Source organism: Pelodiscus sinensis, chromosome 19 (assembly GCF_052426305.1).
Source record: "Pelodiscus sinensis isolate ZL-2025 chromosome 19, ASM5242630v1, whole genome shotgun sequence".
In the NCBI taxonomy this organism is placed as follows: Eukaryota; Metazoa; Chordata; order Testudines; family Trionychidae; genus Pelodiscus; species Pelodiscus sinensis.
This window is the reverse complement of record NC_143070.1, coordinates 859,174-883,658: the sequence shown is the minus strand read 5'-3', so window position 1 is coordinate 883,658 and position 24,485 is coordinate 859,174. Positions and strand designations below refer to the sequence as shown.

The following is a 24,485-nucleotide window of genomic DNA, read 5'->3' as shown; positions in this document are numbered from 1 at the left end:
GCACACACTAGTGCCCCGCTCCTCCATCCCCGCACGTTCACACGCGCAGAGAGCACATGGACACACCCCGACACTCCGCAGCCTTGCACACCTCACAAATGCCTCCGTTCCGCTCTTTGCACTCCCTCTCTCTGCTCCTGGGGCATTTTGCCCAGGGGGCAGGTCTTTGGGGGGCAGTTAACTCCCCCGCCGATGTCTCCCCCCCCCCAAACAAGCCACCGGCTTTCAAAGACGCAGGCTGAGAGATCGTCCTTCCTGATCCCCCTGACCCCGCGCCCAGTGGGTTGCTGACAGAGCCCAGCTCCTCCTTCGCCCAGGGGAGGGCTGGGAGGTCTCTTCTGTCTCCATTGGGTGACCTGGTGCCCACAAGTGAGGGAGGAAGCGGCTGCCGGACTCAATCTCTCTGCTGCTGCTTTAGGGAACCACAGGCTGGCCGTGATGGTCACCATGGTCACCAGAGAGGATGGAACCTACCACTTCACCATGACGGCCCAGGCAGACAATGTGAGGTTCATGCACTACAGTAGCGACACGCGGGAGGTCAGACCCAGCCAGGCATGGGCGGCGCAGGCCCTGGGCCCGGAGTTTTTCCTGAAAAAGACCCGGGAGTTCTGGACATATGATGATCACTCTAAAGGAGGTATGAAGAGCTTGATGAAGAAATACAACCAGACAGGCGGTGAGTGTCTGAAACTTCTTGCTATTAATGTGTCCCTGGGCCCTGCCCCCCCATCCGCAGCCAAACGTGACTCTCAGGCAGCAGGTAGAAAAGAAGGTTTACTGGGTCCCAGGGACACAGCGTAACGCAGGATCAATGTTAGCACAGCGACCAGGAGCAGGCAGCCTCATTCCTCTCAGGAAGAAGGGGTCCCGGGCCCCTCACCCCCTTCCTGCCCTCAGCCCCTTCTCCCATCCTCACCCTGCCCTTCCCCCAGGCCCTACCCCCAGCCTGGTGCAACCCCGCCCACTCTGTGTCTCCCTTCCCCAAGATTTCCTGTGTCTGGCCCCAATACACTTCTGCAATGAGTCATGCCCAGCCTCCCCCAGGCAGTGCTGCAGTGCCCAGGGAAACCGAGGCACCCCCACAGTCACCACAGAACAGCAAAGCAAAGCAAAGAGAGTTAATACAGTCATCTGAAGAAGGGGGCTGTGCCCACGAAAGCTCATGATCCCAGCTATGTGTTTCGTTAGTCTATAAAGTGCTACCAGACTATTGTTTTTTAAGGTTTCTAGTTACAGACTAACTCAGCCCAGCCCCCCCCTCCCCCACTCCCCCGTGTCCCACCTGTCCACGGACACATTTCCCAGCTCCCCGGGCAGGCTCTGAGCTCTCTCCCTGCTCTGCAGGCTTCCACACAGAGCAGGTCTATGTGGGCTGTGCCCTGAGCGACGAGACCCCCGGGGACCCACGGTTCCAATATGCCTATGACGGGCAGGACTACATCAGCTTCGACAACCAGACGGGAACGTGGGTGGCGGCCGTGCCCGTGGCCTTACTGCAGAAGCAGAGCTGGGAGATGGGCAGGATCTGGACTCAGTACGTCCAGTTTTGCATGCGGATGGAGTGCCTGGACGCCCTGCGGAGCCTGGTGCAGCAGGGACAGGGAGTCCTGGAGCGGCAGGGTGAGTGAGCCGTGGGGATCTATGATGGCAAGTGAGCAAAGGCCACAGGGGGCTGACGGGGCGGAGGGGGGGCAGATGACTTGATGCAGGGCTGTTCAATCTTGTGTCCCTGGATCCACTCTCATTTTGCAGTCACTGGTTGCCGTGTTGTGCTAGGTGTGACCCCTACTGCCCTGTGCTGCTCTGCAGAGACTGTGGGTGTGTCTGTGTGTGAGGGACCCACTGCAGGGATGGTCCCTGAGGGGGGCACGTAGCCATGGCCTAGCCGCTTGACACCTGGGCTAGGGAGTGGAACCTGAAACAAAACCAGGGGTGTGGCTGCCTGGGGGTGGAGGGACCAGTTGCTGGGAGTTGGGGCAGTCTTGGCTGGGGGGGAAGCATGAAGGGAGCGGACTAAGTTATGGACAGGGGGGTTCAGGGGTTCAGGTGCCCCTCCCCCCAAGAGGACTAAGGCTCTGCCCTGGCTCTGGTGACAATGTGGAGCCTGCGCTGTATCTCTGAGAAACAATAATCCTTCTATTCTACTGGCCAGCTGAGAGTCCCCTCGGGCTGCGGACGGGGCTGCAGGGTCGGGGGCTCCCCAACGCGTTGTCACAGGGGGAGAGGAAGGGGTGCTTCAAAGCAGCAGCGCCATGTGTAGGCTGGGACTAGACCCTGGGCTCTGTGTATCACTGCTGTTTTGAAACACCATGTGCAGCCCAGGGAGTCCAGCTGGCCCCAGGCTGCAAGCGGCATTTCATAGCATCCGTGACACGTGGAACCTGGGGTCAGTGGGGGCTGGCCCTGTGGATGCAGATTGCACCGACTATTCGATTAGTCAATTAATCGAAATTTAACATTCCTAGTTCCGGCTCCCCTAGGCTTTGCACCCAGCTTCCGCATTGCCCCCACTGCCAGCTCCTACAGCCCCGGGTCCACCTCTGGGCAGCCCCTCCCCCCGGGTCCTGCCAACTCCACACCCCTCACCGGCCCACGGGGCCCCCTGCCCACCAGTCGCATGGGGACCCCTCTGCTGGCCCTGCTGCCAGCCACCCCAGGGCTCCTCCGCTGTGGCGGTCGGGGGTTGCCAACTCTCCTGGACTGGATGCACCTGACACCATGTACAGCAATGGAGTCGGGTCTGTCTGCTGCAGGAGAGTTGGCAACCCCCTCGCCAAAGGTCTAAGGAGGGGGACAAGGGCCTCTCAGCACCCCCCCCCCAACACACACACATTAGTCCCTGCATCACTGTGCACTGGCAGACCCTTGGGTCTGAACACAGATAACCTGTGTGCAGACAGCAGGTGGGGCAGGTACTTGTGGGTACATGAAGGACTTTAGCATCTGCTTCAGGGTCCCCTGGAACCTCCCCACCAGCCTGTTGGACCAGGAGCCATATGCTGGGGCCCAGGTGTTAAGGAGTGTTGGGGAGCCCCTGACCCTGCACCCCCATTTGTAGCCAGACATGACTCTCGGGCGGCAGGTAGAAGAGAAGTTTATTGGTTCCCAGAGACACAGCGTAGCACAGAAGCGATGGTAACACGGGTACCCAGAGCAGCCAGTCTCATTCCTCTTAGGGAGAATGGGTCCCAGGCCCCTCACCACTTCTGCTCTAAGCCCTCTCTCTCCTCCTAATCCTGCTGAGACTGAATCTCTCCCCAGGCCCTACACCCCTGCCTGGTGTCGGCCCCACCTGTCCTAGGTTTCCCTTCCCGGGCAGGAGTTGTGATCTCCTGTGTCTGGCCCTCAGGTGTCTGGACACATCGCACATCTGCAGTGAGTCCTCCCCAGCCTTTCCACTCATGCAGAGAGACTGCAGTGGCCGGGGGAAACTGAGGTACACGTACACACACACACACACACACACACACACACTCACACATAGCACACTATAGCAAAGAGTGAATGTAACAACAGAATGAACACAGAACTACAAGACGGTGTTCTACAAGAGTAGACAACTCCCCCACTGTCACACCAGGTGAGCCAGACCCCATACTTTTCCCACAAGCACCGGAGCAGGGCTGACATGAAATTGGACCCCTGGTCCATCAGGACCCCCTAAGGGATCCCCGCCCTGCTGAAAAGGGCCAGCAGCGCGTATGCCACCATGTCTGCCTCACTAGAGGGCAGAGCCATGGCCTCAGGGCAGTTGGTAGCCAAATCCACCCCCACCAGGATGTATTTCTTCCCTGTCTGGGTTGCCTGACTGAGGAGCCCCACTAGATCTATTACTGCCTTCTGGAAAGGCTCCTCTATGATGGGCCAGAACCTCAAGGTAGCTCCCCCCTGCCCCCCACCTGTCTTGGGCTTTCTCTGCCCTCTGGCAGGAGTCGCAGGACCGGCAATATCGCTGCACGGTGCAAATATCCCCGGCCAGTAGAAGTAGATCCCCTTGGGATGGCTGGTCCATCCAGGTACTCTAACCCTCTGGGAGGTGTTACCCGCACAAATTTCTCTCTCCTTTCCACACTGTAGGGACACACACCTTTACCCAGTTCCTAGGGCTCAAGGTGCTACCCTGTGAATTCACACACCCACCCTCACCCCATTCCTAGGGCTCAGGGCGCATCTTCCTGCGGGTTTTGCAGTCTTTAACCACTGAAAGAGCCTCACACGGTAATGTCCTTATCCTCTATTTATTGACAATTCCCAAACAAGCAGAATGCGCATGCTAAGCACACGGTGTCATGCTCACCAATCCGGGTACATTCAGGCAGACTTCCCCTGTTGTCCAGGCAAGATCAGTCTCTCTGGTCTTAGGCTGTGTCTCATAAGGTGATAGGGAACAGCCAGCATGGATTTGTAAAGAACAAATCATGTCAAACCAATCTGATAGCTTTCTTTAATAGGATAACAAGCCTTGTGGATAAGGGAGAAGCAGTGGATGTCATATACCTAGACTTTAGGAAGGCCTTTGATACGGTCTCCATGATATTCTTATCAATAAACTAGGTAAAAACAACTTAGATGGGGCTACTATAAGGTGGGTGCATAACTGGCTGGATAACCGTACTCAGAGTAGTTATTAATGGTTCACAATCCTGCTGGAAAGGTATAACAAGTGGGGTTCCACAGGGGTCTGTTTTGGGACCGGGTCTGTTCAATATCTTCACCAACGATTTACATATTGGCATAGAAAGTACGCTTATTAAGTTTGCAGATGATACCGAGGTGGGAGGGGTTGCGACTAATCTGGAGGATAGGGGCATAATTCAAACTGATCTGGACAAATTGGAGAAATGGTCTGAGGTAAACAGGATGAAGTTTAATAAAGACAAATGCAAAGTGCTCCACTTAGGAAGGAACAATCAGTTTCACACATACAGAATGGGAAGCGACTGTCTGGGAAGGAGTACGGCAGATCTAGGGGTTATAGTGCACCACAAGCTGAATATGAGTCAGCAGTGTGATGCTGTTGCAAAAAAAGCAAACGTGATTCTGGGATGTATTAACAGGTGTGTTGTGAGCAAGACACGAGAAGTCATTCTTCCGCTCTACTCTGCGCTGGTTAGGTCTCAGCTGGAGTATTGTGTCCAGTTCTGGGCACAGCATTTCAAGAAAGATGTGGAGAAATTGGAAAGGGTCCAGAGAAGAGCAACGAGAATGATTAAAGGTCTAGAGAGAACATGACCTATGAGGGAAGGCTGAAGGAATTGGGTTTGTTTAGTTTAGAAAAGAGAAGACTGAGGGGGGACATAATAGCCATTTTCAGGTATCTAAAGGGTGTCACATGGAGGAGCGAGAAAACTTGTTCATCTTGGCCTCTGAGGATAGGACAAGAAGCAATGGGCTTAAACTGCAGCCAGGGAGGTTTAGGTTGGACATTAGGAAAAAGTTCCCAACTGTCAGGGTGGTTAAACACTGGAATAAATTGCCCAGGGAGGTTGTGGAATCCCCATCTCTGGAGATATTTCAGAGTAGGTTAGATAAATGTCTATCAGGGATGGTCTAGACAGTATTTGGTCCTGCTGTGAGGGCCGGGGACTGGACTCGATGACTCTCAAGGTCCCTTCCAGTGCTAGTGGACACACACACACACACACACACACACACGCGCGCGCACACACACACACACACACACACACACACAGAGTATGTCTACACTACCCCCCTAGTCCGAACTAGCTAGTTCGTGCCGCGTGTAGCCGCGCGGCACGCAGTCCGAACTAGCCGGCATTTAAAAATGGCGCCGGCCGGCTTTATGCAAATGAAGCCCGGGAAATTCAAATCCCGGGCTTCATTTGCAACTCCGGTTGCCTACATTACCCCCCCTAGTTCGAACTAGGGGGGTAGTGTAGACAGACCCACAGAGAGTTCCAGCAGAGCAGCCCAGGACAGTCAAAGCCCCGCACAACACAGCAAGGGGAGGGAGCGAACACAGTCCCCAGCATGTCACAGCAGGGCAGCCAAGGAGACCGGCCAGGCCTGTGCTGGGAGCTGCCCAGCTCCGCTACCCCCATGGGGCCGTGGGAGTGAGTCTGGGACTGACACCGGATTCGCCAGCCCCAGTACGGATCAGTGTGAACGAGCGCAGACGGGTCTGACACCCACGGGAGGGGTTGACATGCTACAGGGCCTGTGTCTCCTGCTTCTCACCCTGTCCCATGTGGCTCACTCTCTGTCTCCCCCCAGTGCCCCCCGAGGTCTCGGTGTCCCGCAGAGACACCCCCCACGGCCCCGTCACCCTCTCCTGCCGCGCCAGGGGCTTCCACCCGCGTCCCATTCACCTCTCCTGGGTGCGGGACGGAGGCGACGTCCTGGCGGAGACGAGCTCCAGCGGGATCCTGCCCCTCGCTGACGGCACCTACCACACCCAGTCATCCCTGGAGATCGGCCCGCGGCCGGACGGGCCCCGCTACGCCTGCCGGGTGGAGCACAGCAGCCTGCCCGCGCCCGCCCTCGTCTGGGGTAAGTGGGCGGTGGAAGGGGCTAGGAAGGGGGTAGAGCCCGATGGGAATCGCAGAGATGGGACGGAGCCAGCACTATCCAATCTCTCTGCCCACTGTCCGTGTGAGCCCTTCTAGCTCTGGGTATTCGAGAAACAGCTGATACTTCAGAGAGTCTCACTGTGTTCCTGGCCACGGTACCATCTAGTGTCGGGGAGTTCCACAGTCTGGCCTCATTACAAGGGACATTTCTGGGATCTGTGTGGCATGTGCCCCATCTCTGTCCCCCTCCCAGCCCGGCTTCTCCCCTCCCCATAGGCCACGTGTCTGCAGGGCTCGCTGGAGCTGTTCAAGGCCAAGGCCTGTGGCTGCCCCAGCGGAGGCCCTCTGATAACTGAGCCCTTCTCCATCCCACAGCCCCTGAGAAGGGCCCCCTGCCCCCCGGGGTCCTGGCCGCCATCGTCCTGCTCGCGCTGGGTCTGGCTGGAGCCGCAGGGGTCGGCGTCTGGCTGTGGAGGAGAAAATCAGCAGGTGAGAGCTGGGATGTGAACAGGGGGAGCAGAATCATGAGCAGAGCCCTGCCAATCCATGGATATGAGACGTGTGGGTGGTGGGATGGATGAGGATGGACCAAGCAGGGCGCTGTTCAGGGCTGGTGCCTGGCCCGCGGTGTCTGAGTCAGGCAGCGGTGGAGGGTAGGGGCTCATTACAAGGGACTGGGGCAGGCTGGAGCCAGGGCTGTCCATCCCCCACGTGCCTTGCTGCCCCCGTCCAGTGACTCGGGCCCTAGTGTCCCCACCATGACGGCTTGGCCCAGCAGCACTGGCCCCACTCTCCAGGGCTATGTTCCCTCTGATCTTTTCCTTCCATGTGCAGAATACATTTTGTTCTGTTGCACTGAGGCATGAGTGGCTGGGCACCACCACAGGACACACAAACCTAGCTGGGGGCGCTCTGCTAATCAGCTGGCGGGCGTTGGACACTCGGCTGAGCAGCTGCCCAAGTGCCCAGCTGACCGGAAACCCTGATCTTGGGCTCCCCGTCCCACAGCCCCACTGAGGGCACGTCTACACTAGCGCCACCATTTTTAAATCCCCCTTAGTCCGAACTCAGTGCCCGCGGCTACACGGCACGGACTAGGTAGTTCGAATTAGGATCTCTATTTCGAACACCGTTACTCCTCCCTGCAGCCATGCCACCCAGTGCTCCACTCTGAGGCGGGGGGGCCACATTCTGCCCACTGATTCTCTCAAGCTGGGGGTGTCACCACAGGGTGGGGAGCCCCTGGACCCTGCCCCCTACCCACAGCTGGGGGGGGTCCCAGCTGGCAGGGGGACAGGAGGGTCATTGGTTCCCAAGGACCCAGCATGGTCCAGACTGGGCAGCACAGGAGCCAGGAGCAGCCAGAACAGCCCAGCTTGGGGGGCAGGGAAGGGCCCAGAGCCAGGCCCTGCCCCCCATCTCTGCCAGACTCTCACCCCCAGCAGCCCCGCTCTGTCCCTGCCAGCCCCTCCCGCCGTTGTCCAGCTTCCCTGGCAAAAGGGGTCCCTGTTTACACCCCTCCCACACTCAGGTCACCATGGGCTGGGACCGTGGGGCATGTGCCGTGAGTCACATCTGGCATTCCCAGCCCCAGCTATCTAGTGGTGCATGCCCCTGGGTAACTGAGGCATGCACCCAGGGTTACCATAGGACAGTGGAAATCCCAGGCCACATAGCAGGCAAACAGCGAGAACGCAATCCCCACCTGGTCACGGGAGCCACATGCCACCAAGCAGTGCAGTGTTGGGGGGGGGGCTGGAGAGGGGTCCTCCAGCTCCCCTGCACTCACCCCCTTTCCCCACTTGTATTTCAGGCCATCGCAAACCTGGCTATGCTCCAGCAGCCAGTGAGTAACCCCTGGAAATGGGGCCCAGGCGCCCCAGTGCATGATGGGTGGGGGTATCCCATGGGGGGCAGAGGGGCCCAGCAGTGACTGAGGAGGGCCCATGCGTTGGTGACTGGCTCTGACAGGCCTTGGGCCAGTGGGAGCTGCCAGGACGTCCCAGCCGTCACCCTTCCCCCCCCACCCCGGGATCTCTGAGCCTCCCGCTGCCGGTGCCCAGTCCAGGGCCCAATGCGCCGCAGCCAAAGGTCACCCCCAGAGCAGCGCTCAACCAGCTCCCAGCATGCCCCAGGACTTTGGCGGGACACTGGGGGGGCAGCAGGCCGGTCCCTGGGGCTCTGGGGCCGGGGTGGAGCTGTTCCGCTCTGTCCTGGCGGCCTGGCCATGGCCCCGCTGTCAGGGCCGGGGTGTCTGTGCAGTGGGGGGGTCGGGAGCCATCTGGGGGACATCGCCAGGGAAGCTGGGGGCTGAATCCCCCCCCTTTCTGGCTGGGAGACCCCCAGCTAACGCCGCCTCCGGGCCATTTTCTCCTCTCCCCACAGCAAAACTGGGAGAAAATTCAGCCTCCAGCTCGGCCTCAGGAACGGAGACCAGCAGCGCGGGATCCCAGAGCTAGGGGTGGCCCTGCCCCACTGCCGACCCCATGTACCCCCCTGCACTGGGGGGATGCCCACTGTGGGGCTGGGCCCTAGGCTGTCGAGGGTTTGTGTTCTCTGCCATGGCTTTGAAAGTCTTAAAGGATTAACCCTGTTGGGCTGTAATTAAAACCTGTACAAAAGAGCCGTTCTGTCGCGCCTTAGGAAGGAACACAGACCTAGGAAGTGCACAGCCCACGTCCTCAGATGTGCGGGGAGAGGCGCAGGGGCTCAGTCAGAAAGCAGAACGAGAGGGGAGGGGGAGGAGGAAACCGTCCGGCTACATGACGCTGACAGAGGGCTGGAAGAGCCCACGCTTGGCGTCTGGTGTCCTTTAGGTGCTGCATGTAGCGGCCCTGCTGAGGGAGGCCTTTGCTCGGTCCCTGGCTAGGGGTGTCAGATGGCAGGTGAGGCCAGTGCCTCAGTTTCTCTCTCAGCTGGTGTCTGAAGTTGCTTTGTGCTACGTGACTGGGAGACCCAGCAGTGAGTGCCGGGGCGGGTTATACCATCCCAGCAGGGTCCTGTGAGACGCCTTTTCGGATGCCTGATTTGTGTCCATGTATCCTTTGTCCGGTTTGGCCAATACCCACGGCCACGGGGCTCTGCTGGCATGTGATGGCCTAGGTCACATGCGTGGATGTGCAGTTAAATGAACCCCTGATTTGGTGGCTGGTGTGGTTGGGTCCAGTGATGAAATCGCTGGTGTAGCTATGTGGGCAGAGTTGGCACTGGGGCTCATTGCAGGGCTGGGCTCCTAGGAGACCGTGACTGAGGTGTGATGTGTGGTTACTGGAAAGAATTTCTTTGAGGCTGAGGGGTTGTCTGCAGGCGAGGACTGACCTTTCCCCCAAGGCCTGTGAGAGTGAGGGGTCATTTTCCAGGATAGGCTGTGGATTGTGGATAATGCATTGGAGAGGTTGAAGTTGGGGGATGTAGGTGATGACAGGTGGAATTCCTGCAGTGAGGTATGACAGTTAATTTGAACTAAGTACTTAGTTCGAGTTAACATTTCACTGCCATGTGTAGCTGCGGGCAGTTAGTCCGGACTAGTGGCATTTAAAAATGGCGACTGGACGGGAACATGCAAATCAAGTGCGGGAGGCTTTGCAGTAAGGTGTTTTCTTTCTGTTCCCTGACTCAGTGGACAGCCATTGGGGGATTAATTTTCAGTACCGCGGGGGGGGGGGGGGGGAGTGAAGCTGGATCATTAAGCTCTTTCTCCAGGGCAGGGTTGGGGTCTCCCTTGTAACGCTCCGCCTGGGGCGGAATGTCGTGGGGATAATCGATACAGTCACCCGCCTGGCATATCACCGTAGCCGGCGTTTGGGGTCACACCTGTGGGAGCGTCTCTCGGCCTGTGGCCAGGACCGAGCTGTTCTGCAGCCTCCGGCCCCCTCGGATGTCCCCTCCCCTCCTCCCCCGAGGCTCTGGGGTCTCCTTCAGCACCCCGACCCTCCCGATGGCCCCCCCACAATCTCCACGCGCACCCCAGAGCACTCGGACAAAAGGGGGCCGGAGTCACCAGACGACACAATTAGCCCTGGGCGCGGCTGAGCCTGGGGGGGAGGGGGCGCGCCCGGGGCAGCGCTGCCTAGTGGTTTTCTCGGCGCGGTCTCTGCGGCCGGCGGCTGCGGACCCCTCCCCTTTGGGGACCGCACGGGCCGGGCTCGGGGTCCCGCTAGAGCTGCCCCGGGGCCGCATCTGTGGAGGGGGGGGCAGGAGCACCTGCGCTCTGTGTGTGCGTGGGGGGGGGATTAATGCAAGTCCCAGGCAGCCTCCGCCCCAGGGCTACGCGCTCGCTGACCCCCCCCCCCCCCCGTCAGCTGGGGGGGTTTCACACACACAACACGCTTGGCGCTGGCTCAGGGCCCCCCCGGCCCCGGGCTGATCCGGTTTCACTTTCAGGAACCCGCCTGTTCCTGGGCGGGGAACCCGCGGCCGGTGCCGCTTTCTCCCTCTAGGGCGCTCGGTCCTTCGCTCCGCTCCGCTCCGAGCGGCGGCGCGTTTCCACGGGGCGGCTGCGGAGCGGGGCCGGGCGCCCGGGAGCCTCCAGCCCGTCAGGAGCCGCGTTCAGACCCCGGTCCGCGCGCGGGGGAGAACGCACGAGGAGCGGCGCCGGGCACTGGCGGACTCACTCCGGATCAGGCTTGGCGCATTGGCGGAGTCACTCCGGAGCGAGCGCTGAGGCGCAGCGAGCGGAGCGCGCCCCCTGCGGGGTCCGGGCGCAGCGGGGACTCGGGGCGCAGCCCGGGCCGAGCCGCGGGGATGAAGCCGGCGGTGGCCTGGCTGGCCCTGCCCCTGGCGCTGCTGCTGGACCTGCTCACCCTGCGCCTGGCCCCGCTGCGCTGCCCCCCGCTGCCCCCCCTGGCGCTGGCCTGGGCCGTGGCCCTGGGGCGCTGGGCCCTGCTCAGCCTGAGCGCCCTGGCTGCCCGCGGCTGGGGGCCGGGCCTGCCCGGGGGGCTGCGGGAGGCGCTGCTGCCCCTGGCCGCCCTGCTCAGCCTGCTGCTGCCCTGCTGCGGGACCCTGCTGGCGCTGGCCCGGCCCGGGGCGCCCCCCTGGGAGCTGCTGCAGGGCTGGGGGCGCTGGGACGTCTGGGGCCTGACCTACGGGGCGGGGGGGCTGGCGGCCGCCCTGTGGCACCAGCTGGCCCCCGCCGGGAAGGGGGCGCCGGGCCCCTCGCTGGGCCGCCTGCTGGCCTGCCTGCGCCCCGACCTGGCGCGCTTCGGGGCCGTGGCGGGGTTCCTGGTGCTCTCCTCGCTCGGTGAGTGGGGCCAGGGGGTGCAGCAAACGGCACAGCGCTGCCACCGCCGGGGGTAGGGGGGACAGAGGGCCGGAGCGGGTGGGCGCAGGAGCAATGGGCCGGCCTGGGGCCCGCCGAGACCGATGGGCAGGGATGGGTGAGTGGAGGACACGGCTGCCCCAAAGAGCCGTGAGGACGTGGCAGCGACCTGCCCCCTTGAAACTCCCTTGTCGGCCTAGTGGTTGAAGGGCAGGGAGGGCGCTGGTACCAGAGATGCCTGGGGTCTCTCCAAGCCCTGGCTGGGCTGATTGAGTTGGACTGGTCCTGCCTTGGGCAGGGGGCTGGACCCGATGGCTCCTGAGGCCTCTGCCCGCCCTGGGGTTCTGTGATTCTATAATTCACTCACTGACCTGGTGTGAGGCCCATCCCCCTCCCTGTGCCTCAGTTTCCTCCTACGTACAGCGGGGGTGATGAGAGCAACAGCCCCCTGAGGCTGAGCACCGAGTGAAGACGTGTAAACTGAGTCACGCTGGGTCCTGCCCTGAGACGGGGCTAGTGAGCTCCTGAGGTCCCCACATTCAGTTCCTCAGTGGGGTGTTGTGCGCTTTGGTGGGAGCGACAGGACCCCCCCGCAGAGGGACTCAACTCCCCTCCCCCCCATTGTGAAGCAAGGAGGGACTGGGCCTGGTACCAGCACATGGCAGGAGATGGCTAGAGCAGAGGGGGCATATACATGGGGGGACTCATGGTGGCAGCGGTGGGATTACCCTGGTCTGAGCTCACCCCAGGCCACTCCATTACAGGGGAGATGGCCTTCCCGTACTACATGGGGCGCATGACCGACTGGGTGCTGCATGGGGGTGACTCCTCGGCCTTCGTCCGGGCCGTCCGGGCCATGTTCCTCATCAGTGCCAGCAGGTACGGACTGCGTCTTCCTCGCTGGGGGGCGGCAGGACCGAGCACACAGCAGCGGGGGAGTGTGCCGGGAAACGTGGCTATTTCCGCAGGCTGCCCCCGAGAGGTGCCGGGGGGGAGGGGTTGTGTTCCCTGTGGCGGGAAGTGGAACCTCCGGCCGGCCGTGGAGCTGCGGGCCAGCGTCCCCCCTGGGAGCTGGAGGGCTGGTGTGCTGGTCACTTCCCCCGGCCCAGGGCTCGGTGGGCGGCTCTTGCCCTCGGGCCCGGGGCTGCCGATCTCTCACTGGGAGATTTCTGGTCCCCGTGTCCCGTCCTCCCACCCCGACGGGGCTGCGGGTCTCAACGTGCCCTGGGGTCGGGGGCGCAATGGGCTCAGATCTCTGACGCAGGGAGGGAAACGTCCTAACGATGTCCCCCCCCCCGGTCATCCCCAGTGCCGTGGCCAAGTTCATCTGCGACACCATCTATAAGGAGACCATGAACCGGATCCACATGCGCATCCAGAGCCGGGTCTTCAGCTCCGTCCTGCGCCAGGAGATCGCCTTCTTCAATGCCAGCCGCACCGGTACGGGACCCCGCCCCACGGCAACCCCCCCACACACCGCCCCAGGGCTCCCTACCCCGAACCCTCTGCTCCCTCCTGCACCAGGAGATCGCCTTCTTCCACGCCAGCCGCACCGTAACAGGTCTCAGAGTCTCCCCCAGAGTCTCCCCCGTCCTGCCCCCAGGACCCCCATGCCCCCCTGGGATCCCCTGGGATTCCCCCTTCATTTTGTGCTCTTCTTCCCACCAGCTCTCCTGATCCTGTTTCACCCCCCACATCCCACCCTGAGTCCTCCACCCCCTTAGTGCCACATTTCCCTGCACAGCCCCCACCCCATGGCACCCCACGGCTCACTGCGTCCCCCAGCCTGTGCGTTAAGGAGCCAGCTGTGGCCGGCGCTGGGGGGCGCGGCAGCCTGGCAGAAGGTCTCCTGGGGGCCACGGCTACCAGTTGGGTCATGGGCTAGGGACGTAAGCGAGGAGTCGAGCGGGCGATTAGCCGATGAGCCCGGGTTAGACGTGAGTTGTCTCGGCCGCTCGCGTTCCTCCCGCTCTGGGTCAGCGGCCGCAGCACAGGGGCAGGCAGCCGGTCCGTGCGGGGAGCTGGTTTAACCGGGCCCCTTCGCCGGCCAGCGCCCACCTGGCATCCCGCCCTGCTGCCTCTGATAAAGGGTGGTCAGTGGGTCGAGCGGGACAGCGAATGAGCTGGTACTGGTTCCTGATGGAGGGGACGGACCCTTCTCCCGCTGGCCTCTGCCTCTACCCCCCCACACTCAGCACCGACGTGCCCCCTGCCGCCCCCCAGGGGACATCACCTCGCGGGTGACGGCCGACACGGACACGGTGATGGAGGCGCTGAGCGAGAATCTGAACCAGCTGATGTGGTCCGGGGTGCGGGGAGTCTTCTTCTTCGGCCTCATGGTGCAGGTGTCGCCGCGCCTGGTGCTCTTCACCGCCGTGGGGCTGCCCCTCATCCTGCTGGTGCCCAAGCTCTCCGGGAAACTCCACCAGGTACCGCCCCTCCTGCCCCATAACCTGCCCCTGCTCCACCCTCCAACCTGCCCCACAACCTGCCCCCCACTGCCTCATCCTGCACCTGCCCCATAACCCGCCCCGCTCCACCCTCCAACCTGCCCCACAACCTGCCCCCCACTGCCTCATCCTGCACCTGCCCCATAACCCGCCCCTGCTCCACCCTCCAACCTGCCCCACAACCTGCCTCCCACTGCCCCATCCTGCACCTGCCCCATAACCCGCCCCTGCTCCACCCTCCAACCTGCCCCACAACCTGCCCCCCACTGCCCCATCCTGCACCTGCCCCATAACCCGCCCCTGCTCCACCCTCCAACCTGCCCCACAACCTGCCCCCCACTGCCCCATCCTGCACCTGCCCCATAACCCGCCCCTGCTCCACCCTCCAACCTGCCCCACAACCTGCCTCCCACTGCCCCATCCTGCACCTGCCCCATAACCCGCCCCTGCTCCACCCTCCAACCTGCCCCACAACCTGCCCCCCACTGCCCCATCCTGCACCTGCCCCATAACCCACCCCTGCTCCACCCTCCAACCTGCCCCCCACTGCCCCATCCTGCACCTGCCCCATAACCTGCCCCTGCTCCGCCCTCCAACCTGCCCCCCACTGCCCCATCCTGCACCTGCCCCATAACCCGCCCCTGCTTCACCCTCCAACCTGCCCCACAACCTGCCCCCCACTGTCCCATCCTGCACCTGCCCCATAACCCGCCCCTGCTCCACCCTCCAACCTGCCCCACAACCTGCCTCCCACTGCCCCATCCTGCACCTGCCCCATAACCCGCCCCTGCTCCACCCTCCAACCTGCCCCACAACCTACCCCCCACTGCCCCATCCTGCACCTGCCCCATAACCCACCCCTGCTCCACCCTCCAACCTGCCCCCCACTGCCCCATCCTGCACCTGCCCCATAACCTGCCCCTGCTCCACCCTCCAACCTGCCCCCCACTGCCCCATCCTGCACCTGCCCCATAACCCGCCCCTGCTCCACCCTCCAACCTGCCCCACAACCTGCCCCCCACTGTCCCATCCTGCACCTGCCCCATAACCTGCCCCTGTTCCACCCTCCAACCTGCCCCACAACCTACCTCCTATCACCCGTATTCTGTTCATCTCCTACCCCATAACCTGCCCCCCACTACCCCCATCCCGCTCAGCCCCCACTTACACCTCAACCTGCCCCTCATCGTGCTGGTGCCCAAAGCACTCTGGGAAATTCCACCAAGTACCCCCCCCCCCCGGGCAGGGACACGCCCCTCGCCCTCGCGGCCTGATCGCCCCTCCCCCCCCAGAGCCTGGCGCAGCGGGTGCAGGAGTCGCTGGCCAAGGCCAACGAGGTGGCGGTGGAGACCTTCCAGGCCATGGCCACCGTGCGCAGCTTCGCCAACGAGGAAGGGGCGGCCCGGCGCTACGCCCAGCGGCTGCAGGACACCTACCGGCTCAACCAGGGGGAGGCCGCCGCCTACGCCGCCTCCACCTGGGCCAACAGCGTAAGGGGGCCGGGGGGGGCCCAGCCGAGGGCTGTGGGGTCTGCCCCCCCCACTCGCAGCCAGAGGGGACTCTCAGGCGGCAGGTAGAAGAGAAGGGCTATTGGGTCCCAGCCTGGGGAAATGGGGGGCCCTGCCCCTCCCCCCCACATCCTCAGCCGACTGAGAGACCTTATGGGCAACTCACCCTCCCAGCAAGGGGTCCCCGGCCGGCTCTCCCTGCTCTGGACTCGGGGCGCGGGGCAGCCGGAGCTATTGCTGTGTCCGTGCTGATGGGGCAGCCCCCCTCAGTGAGAGCCCCCAGCCGGGCAGGGAAACTGAGGCAGGCACAGGGGGTCAGGAGAGAGCGGCGCAGCACAGCAGTGACACAGTCCTCGCTGCATCGCAGACCTGCCACCCCTTGGGTGGGGGGCAGAGAGGTTGGTGTTAGGGGAAGGAGAGGCAGAAGGTCCCCCCCGTCAGCGTCTGCCCCCCTCCCAGCTCACCCCCCATTGCCCGCTGTCAGGGTGTGCCCCCGCCCCCAAGGTGGCTGCTCAGGAGCTGTGGGCCCCCCACGTGGCCAGCCCCACCAGACTAACCCATCTGCCCCCAGCTGTCGGGGCAGGCGGTGAACGTGGGGATCCTGTACTGCGGGGGGCGGCTGGTGGCCGCCGGGGGCCTCAGCACCGGGGACCTGGTGACCTTCCTCCTCTACACAATCCAGTTCAGCATGGCCTTGGAGGTGAGTGGGGGGCCGAGGGGGACGCCAGGGGGGCCCAGACCCAGGCCGACCCCTCCCGCTGGGCCGAGCGGGGAGCAGCCAGACAGGGCCTCCCGTCTGCCCCCCGGCCCGTTGTGGGGTGGGGGGAGCTCACGCTGCCCGCCCCCCCCCAGGGGCTGCTGTCCGTGTACCCCAGCGTGCGGAAGGCCGTGGGCTCCTCGGAGAAGATCTTTGAGTACATGGAGCGGACGCCCCAGATCAGCCCCCCCGGGACGCTGGCCCCCCCCGACCTGCGCGGGCACCTGCAGGTGCAGGACGTCTGGTTCACCTACCCCGGCCGGGACGATGCCCCCGCGCTCAAGGTACTGGGGGGACAGGGACTGGGGCTGAGGGATTCAGGGGGCTGAGGAGGCAGATCCAGGGCAGGGGTGGGCAGGAGAGGGGGGGTGTGAGGGCAGGGCCATGGGGGAGGGGAGCCGGAGGGCTCAGGGCTGGGGGAGGGTTTCTCGGTGTCTGACCCCCCCCTCCCGCCCAGGGGGTGTCTCTGGAGCTGCGCCCCGGGGAGGTGACGGCGCTGGTGGGCCCGTCGGGCGTGGGGAAGTCGGCGCTGGTGGCCCTGCTGGAGCGGTTCTACGAGCCCCAGCGCGGGCGCCTGCTGCTGGACGGGCGGGACCTGCGGGAGTACGAGCATCAGTACCTGCACCGCCAGGTAAGCCCCTCCCCCTCTGCCCCTCCCCCACATCAGTACCTGCACCGCCAGGTAAGCCCCTCCCCCTCTGCCCCTCCCCCACATCAGTACCTGCACCGCCAGGTAAGCCCCTCCCCCTCCCTATTGCCTCTCCCCCGTACTGCTACCTGCACCGCCAGGTAAGCCCCTCCGCCATTGCCCCTCCCTCACATCAGTACCTGCACTGCCAGGTAAGCCCCTCCCCCTCTGCCCCTCCCCCACATCAGTACCTGCACCGCCAGGTAAGCCCCTCCCCCTCTGCCCCTCCCCCACATCAGTACCTGCACCGCCAGGTAAGCCCCTCCCCCTCTGCCCCTCCCCCACATCAGTACCTGCACCGCCAGGTAAGCCCCTCCCCCACTGCCCCTCCCCCACATCAGTACCTGCACCGCCAGGTAAGCCCCTCCCCCTCTGCCCCTCGCCCACATCAGTACCTGCACCGCCAGGTAAGCCCCTCCCCCGCACTCTACCTGCACCGCCAGGTAAGCCTCTCCCCCACACTGCTACCTGCACCGCCAGGTAAGCCCCTCCCCCGCACTGCTACCTGCACCGCCAGGTAAGCCCCTCCCCCGCCGCCCCTCTCCCGCATCACTACCTGCACCCCCGAGCAGGCGAACAAGCCCCCGGCCCGCCCAGAGCCCGTCCTCAGACCCCGCATCGGGTTGGGGGACGGGGGCGGCGCCGGTGCGAGCACCAGGGGGAAGTGTCAGGGCGGGCACTAGCCAGTAAGCCCTGGACATGCCCCCCCACGGCGTCACTCCCCCCCCCCGACAACCCTCCCAGCAGCGGGACGGGGCCGAGCGCCCTCCCCAGTGGGGGGAGCAGAGTTACCCGCCGCCCGGGAGTCTGGGCGTGTTCAGCCTCGCCCGCCGCATTGAGGGCCCCCCCCCGGGCCCACACATCTCCTGCCCCCCCCCAGGTGGCGCTGGTGAGCCAGAGGCCAGTGCTGTTCGCCCGCTCGCTGCACGAGAACATCGCCTACGGGCTGGGGGAATGCAGCCGCCAGGAGGTAACGGGGGCTGCCCGGCGCGCCAACGCCCACGGCTTCATCGCCCGGCTGAGCCAGGGCTACGACACAGGTACCGCCCCCCCTCAGCTCCACCTGGGGCCTGAACCCCCTGGGACTCCTGTACCCCTCCCCCAGCACCCCAGTATCCTGAGCCCTCACCCCATTGTCACCCAGCTGAGCCAGGGCTACGACACAGGTAACGCCTCCCCCTCGGCTCCACCTGGGGCCTGAACCCCTGGGACTCCTGTACCCCTCCCCCAGCACCCCAGTATCCTGAGCCCCCACCCCATTGTCACCCAGCTGAGCCAGGGCTACGACACAGGTAACGCCTCCCCCTCGGCTCCACCTGGGGCCTGAACCCCTGGGACTCCTGTACCCCTCCCCCAGCACCCCAATATACTGAGCCCCCACCCCATTGTCACCCGGCTGAGCCAGGGCTACGACACAGGTAACGCCTCCCCCTCGGCTCCACCTGGGGCCCGAACTCCCTGGGACTCCTGTACCCCTCCCCCAGCACCCCAATATACTGAGCCCCCACCCCATTGTCACCCGGCTGAGCCAGGGCTACGACACAGGTACCGCCCCCCCCCTCAGCTCCACCTGGGGCCTGAACCCCTGGGACTCCTGTACCCCTCCCCCAGCACCCCAATATACTGAGCCCCCACCCCATTGTCACCCGGCTGAGCCAGGGCTACGACACAGGTAACGCCTCCCCCTCGGCTCCACCTGGGGCCCGAACTCCCTGGGACTCCTGTACCCCTCCCCCAGCACCCCAATATACTGAGCCCCCACCCCATTGTCACCCGGCTGAGCCAGGGCTACGACACAGGTACCGCCCCCCCTCAGCTCCACCTGGGGCCCGAACCCCCTGGGACTCCTGTACCCCTCCCCCAGCACCCCAATATACTGAGCCCCCACCCCATTGTCACCCGGCTGAGCCAGGGCTACGACACAGGTACCACCCCCCTCGGCTCCACCTGGGGCCTGAACCCCTGGGACTCCGGTACCCCTCCCCCAGCACCCCAGTATCCTGAGCCCCCACCCCATTGTCACCCAGCTGAGCCAGGGCTATGACACAGGTACCGCCCCCCCCTCGGCTCCACCTGGGGCCCGAACTCCCTGGGACTCCTGTACTCCTCCTCCAGCACCCCAGTATACTGAGCCCCCACCCCATTGTCACCCAGCTGAGCCAGGGCTACGACACAGGTACCGCCCCCCCTCGGCTCCACCTGGGGCCCGAACTCCCTGGGACTCCTGTACCCCTCCCCCAGCACCCCAATATACTGAGCCCCCACCCCATTGTCACCCGGCTGAGCCAGGGCTACGACACAGGTACCGCCCCCCCTCAGCTCCACCTGGGGCCCGAACCCCCTGGGACTCCTGTACCCCTCCCCCAGCACCCCAATATACTGAGCCCCCACCCCATTGTCACCCGGCTGAGCCAGGGCTACGACACAGGTAACGCCTCCCCCTCGGCTCCACCTGGGGCCTGAACCCCTGGGACTCCGGTACCCCTCCCCCAGCACCCCAGTATCCTGAGCCCCCACCCCATTGTCACCCAGCTGAGCCAGGGCTACGACACAGGTACCGCCCCCCCCATCTCCACCTGGGGCCTGAACCCCTGGGACTCCGGTACCCCTCCCCCAGCACCCCAGTATACTGAGCCCCCAGCCCATTGTCACCCAGCTGAGCCAGGGCTACGACACAGGTACCGCCCCCCCCTCGGCTCCACCTGGGGCCTGAACCCCCTGGGACTCCTGTACCCCTCCCCCAGCACCCCAGTATCCTGAGCCCCCACCCCATTGTCACCCAGCTGAGCCAGGGCTACGACACAGGTACCGCCCCCCCCTCGGCTCCACCTGAGGCCTGAACCCCTGGGACTCCTGTACCCCTCCCCCAGCACCCCAGTATACTGAGCCCCCAGCCCATTGTCACCCAGCTGAGCCAGGGCTACGACACAGGTACCGCCCCCCCCTCGGCTCCACCTGGGGCCTGAACCCCCTGGGACTCCTGTACCCCTCCCCCAGCAACCCAGTATCCTGAGCCCCCACCCCATTGTCACCCGGCTGAGCCAGGGCTACGACACAGGTACCCCCCCCTCGGCTCCACCTGGGGCCTGAACTCCCTGGGACTCCTGTACCCCTCCCCCAGCACCCCAATATACTGAGCCCCCACCCCATTGTCACCCGGCTGAGCCAGGGCTACGACACAGGTACCGCCCCCCCCCTCAGCTCCACCTGGGGCCCGAACCCCCTGGGACTTCTGTACCCCTCCCCCAGCACCCCAATATACTGAGCCCCCACCCCATTGTCACCCGGCTGAGCCAGGGCTACGACACAGGTACCTCTCCCTCTGGGACCCCCAAAGCTCCTGGGACTTCTGTACCCCTCCCCCAGCACTCCAATATCCTGCCCCCCAACATTGTCTGGCTGAGCAGATACCAACACCCAGCACTCCCCACCAGGGCCCCTAGCCCTCCCTGGGGCCCCAACCCCTTAAGGGACCACCAGGCTCACAACCCCCCAGGGCCCTGCTGAGCTGGGCGCTACCCCCCCCCCCCCGGGATCCCAGAGTCCCCAGCCGTGTGTGTGTGGGGGGGGGAGCATCTTACACCTCGTACAGGGCACTGACCTCTGCTCTTCCCACAGACGTCGGGGAGACGGGGGGGCAGATCTCGGGGGGGCAGAGGCAGGGGGTGGCCATCGCCCGAGCCCTGCTCCGAGACCCCAAAGTGCTGATCCTGGACGATGCCACCAGCGCCTTGGACACGGAGAGTCAGCTGTGGGTGAGTGACGTGGGGGGGCGAGGGGCGGGAGTGAGGGGCGCTGGGGGGGCCGGGGGCGGGAGCAAAGGGCAGCAGCAGGGCTCAGGGACAGGGCCTGCGGGGCGGGAGTGAGGGGCGCTGGGGGGGCCGGGGGCGGGAGCAAAGGGCAGCAGCAGGGCTCAGGGACAGGGCCTGCGGGGCGGGAGTGAGGTGCACTGGCAGGGCTGCGGGGCGGGAATGGGGCACTGGCAGGGCTGGGGGGGACAGGGGCAGGAATGAGCACCCCCACCCCCTGGCCGGCGGTGACCCGGTCCCTGTCCCGGCAGGTGGAGCGCGAGGTGTACGGGGGCCAGGTGCTCGGTGCTGCTCGTCGCCCATCGGGTGGGGGGAGGCGGGAGAGAGGCCCCCCCGGCCGGCGGTGACCCGGTCCCTGTCCCGGCAGGTGGAGCGCGAGGTGTACGAGGCCCGGGCCGGGCGCTCGGTGCTGCTCATCGCCCATCGGGTGGGGGGAGGCGGGAGAGAGGCCCCCCCGGCCGGCGGTGACCCGGTCCTGTCCCGGCAGGTGGAGCGCGAGGTGTACGAGGCCCGGGCCGGGTGCTCGGTGCTGCTCATCGCCCGTCGGGTGGGGGGAGGTGGGAGAGAGGCCCCCCCGGCCGGTGGTGACCCGGTCCTGTCCCGGCAGGTGGAGCGCGAGGTGTACGGGGGCCGGGCTGGGTGCTCGGTGCTGCTCGTTGCCCGTCGGGTGGGGGGAGGCGGGAGAGAGGCCCCCCCGGCCGGCGGTGACCCGGTCCTGTCCCGGCAGGTGGAGCGCGAGGTGTACGGGGGCCGGGTGCTCGGTGCTGCTCATCGCCCGTCGGGTGGGGGGAGGTGGGAGAGAGGCCCCCCCGGCCGGTGGTGACCCGGTCCTGTCCCGGCAGGTGGAGCGCGAGGTGTACGGGGGCCGGGTGCTCGGTGCTGCTCATCGCCCGTCGGGTGGGGGGAGGCGGGAGAGGCCCCCCCGGCCGGCGGTGACCCGGTCCTGTCCCGGCAGGTGGAGCGCGAGGTGTACGAGGCCCGGGCCGGGCGCTCGGTGCTGCTCATCGCCCATCGGCTGAGCGCGGTGGAGCGAGCCGACCGCATCGTGGTGCTGGAGGCCGGGCAGGTCCGGGAGCAGGGGACCCACGCGGAGCTGCTGGCCCGGCGCGGCTGCTACTGGCGCCTGCTGCAGACCCAGCTCAACGGGGCCGAGGGGGGCGGCTCTGGGGAGGACGGGGGGGCCTGAGGCCGCCGGGGGGCATCTCTGGGGGGGAGTCCAGGCGCTCCCCTGTGCGTGAGCCCCTCTCTGTGGGGAGGGGGGTCTCAGACCCCTGCCCGGGGAGTTGTAACTCCCAGGTGGCGCCTGACTTGGGGGCTGGCAGGGAAGGGGGACGCGGAGCCGGCCCCCAGCACCGCTCACAGCAGCCAAAGGATCCGGCAGGGACCCCGCTTTGGCCGGGGGGCTGGGGGGCTGCTCCCACGGGCAGCTCTGGACACAGCAGCACTCCCCCCCCCCCAAGCATCCCGCAAGGGACTGGAGAGCCCCCCCCCCACTGAGCCGGCTGCAGGAGGGGAGGGGACGAGGTCGTGGGGGAGGCACAAATTGTTTCTATTCCTTGTCTCTTGTAATAAAATCTGTATTTTGTGTATCGGCTCTGGGGTTTCTTCCCGCCGCGTGGCTGAGTCCTGGCCCCTGCAGCCGGGTGCTGGGACCCTCCGCCCCCAAACTGCCCCCCCGTGCGGCTCCCGGGCCCCTCCCCTGTCTGGGAGCCAGGACCCCACCCAGATCCTTCCCTGTAGCCAGGCCCCGACCCCCGGACTCTGCCCCACTGGATACCACGATGCAAAGTGTGACCACCCCTCCCCCCGCTGTCAGGTCCTCTTTGCCCCTCCTCCCCTGGCGCCTCCACTGCCCCTCACCCTGCCCTGCCCCTCCCTCTTCAGCAATCCCCACCCTGCCCCATGCCCCTCAGCCCCCTTGCAAAGACGCCCACGGGCCCCCTCCCCAGTGGCCCGGGCCAGGCCGGCTGTTCCCTTCCTCCACTGCCGCTTTCTCTGGCCCCGGCGCCTGCTTCTCCAGGCTGGGCGGAAGGCGGGTGGGGCTGGCTGAGGTGTGTGGGGGGCTGCCCCCCAGAGCTGCTGCTGCACCAATCCCTGCCGTCCAGGGGGCGCCTGGTGTCCATGGGAAATACCAGCTCGAAAAGGGGCCCCGGTGGCACCGTGTGGTTCTGTGATGGAGGCTCCACAACCCCCTGGGCAACGTGTGTGTGTGTGTGTGTGTGTGTGCGTGTGCGCGTGCACGCCTCCCCCTCCTCCCCACCCACTGGCAGGAAGTTTCACGTCCAACCTCAACCTCCCTGGCTGCAGTTTAAGCCCATTGCTGCTTGTCCTGTCCTCAGAGGCCAAGCTGAACAAGTTTTCTCCCTCCTCCTTATGACACCCGTTTAGATACCTGAAAACGGCTTCATGTCCCCTCAGTCTTCTCTTTTCCAGACGAAACCAGCCCAATTCCTTCAGCCTCCCCCCAGCTCCTGTTCTCTGGACCTTTCCTCATTCCGGCTGCTCTTCTCTGGCCCCTCCCCAGTTACTCCACGTCTGTCCTGCAGCGAGGGGCCCAGAACTGGACACGATCCTCTGGCCGAGGCCTGAGCAGCGCGGAGCCGAGGGGCGATCGACTCCTCGTGTCCCGCTGGCCACGCTCCGCTTCACGCCGCCCAGCCACGTTGGCTTTTCTCCCAACGGCGTCGCCCTCGTGGCCCCCCTGCCGCTGGCTCTGGGCACCCCCAGCCTGGCTTTCGCATCCCAGCACAGGGCGGCCGAGGCCACCAGCCGGCAAGCGCCCCGGGGAGCCCCCTGCCCCAACCAAGCTCCTCCCCATCACACCAGCCCCCCCAGCAGGCTCCCCCGTCCCACTGGGCCCCCGCCTGGGCCAGGCTCTGTTGAGTCAGCCCCGGGTACGGGAAGCCAGGGGGCAGAGAGTTTGGGGTGCAGGAGTTTTAGGGGTTCTGTCCCCCCAGGCTGTTCCAGCTGCGGAAGAAGGAGCAGATCAGCGGCTCGGCGGCCTCCAAGCTGCCGTGCGAGGGCCGGGGGTGGGGCTGTCGTGGGCAGCGTGATCTGCAGCTGCCACAAGAAGGTACCAGCCCAGATCCTCCCCTCGCCCTCTCTGAGCCCTGAGACCCCCATCCCCAAACCCCTTCTCTGAGGCCCTGACGCTGAGCTCCCCTCACACCCCCAACCCTCCCGCCCCATATACGGCTGCGCACCCTGCTCTGGACTGGGGCTGGAGGCTTCGTGCTTGGGGCTGGGTGCACCAGGCTTGGGGAAACTGAGGCAGGGGGCTGGGACCATGACCAGTGTGGGGAGGAGCAGGGAGGGGACTTGGCACAGGACTAGGAGCTGGGGGGGTCGGTGCCGTGTGGGGACTGGGTGTACGAGGCTTGGGGAAACTGAGGCGGGGGGCAGCGTGCTGGGACCCGTGTGAGGAGGAGTGTAGCGGTGGAGCGCTGGGTACAGGACCGACGGTTGGGGCCGGGGCTCGGGGGC

The 24,485-nt window shown here is 65.1% G+C and overlaps 2 protein-coding genes across 2 annotated transcripts; both read left to right on the top strand.

Annotated features, from left to right (window-relative positions):
* Positions 1 to 423: 423 nt before the first annotated feature.
* On the top strand, positions 424 to 7,317 carry LOC149522011 (class I histocompatibility antigen, F10 alpha chain-like). Its single transcript, XM_089771672.1, has 4 exons — positions 424 to 679; positions 1,348 to 1,623; positions 6,238 to 6,513; positions 6,909 to 7,317. The coding sequence occupies exons 1-4, from the start codon at positions 439 to 441 to the stop codon at positions 7,112 to 7,114; spliced, it is 999 nt and encodes a 332-aa protein (XP_089627798.1). The 5' UTR covers positions 424 to 438; the 3' UTR covers positions 7,115 to 7,317.
* A 3,616-nt stretch (positions 7,318 to 10,933) lies between these two features.
* Positions 10,934 to 22,545, top strand: LOC149522010 (antigen peptide transporter 1-like). Its single transcript, XM_089771643.1, has 11 exons — positions 10,934 to 11,772; positions 12,555 to 12,669; positions 13,100 to 13,230; positions 14,014 to 14,219; positions 15,533 to 15,730; positions 16,320 to 16,448; positions 16,601 to 16,789; positions 16,963 to 17,136; positions 18,074 to 18,233; positions 20,812 to 20,948; positions 21,958 to 22,545. The coding sequence occupies exons 1-11, from the start codon at positions 11,277 to 11,279 to the stop codon at positions 22,186 to 22,188; spliced, it is 2,166 nt and encodes a 721-aa protein (XP_089627769.1). The 5' UTR covers positions 10,934 to 11,276; the 3' UTR covers positions 22,189 to 22,545.
* The last annotated feature ends 1,940 nt before the right edge of the window (positions 22,546 to 24,485 follow it).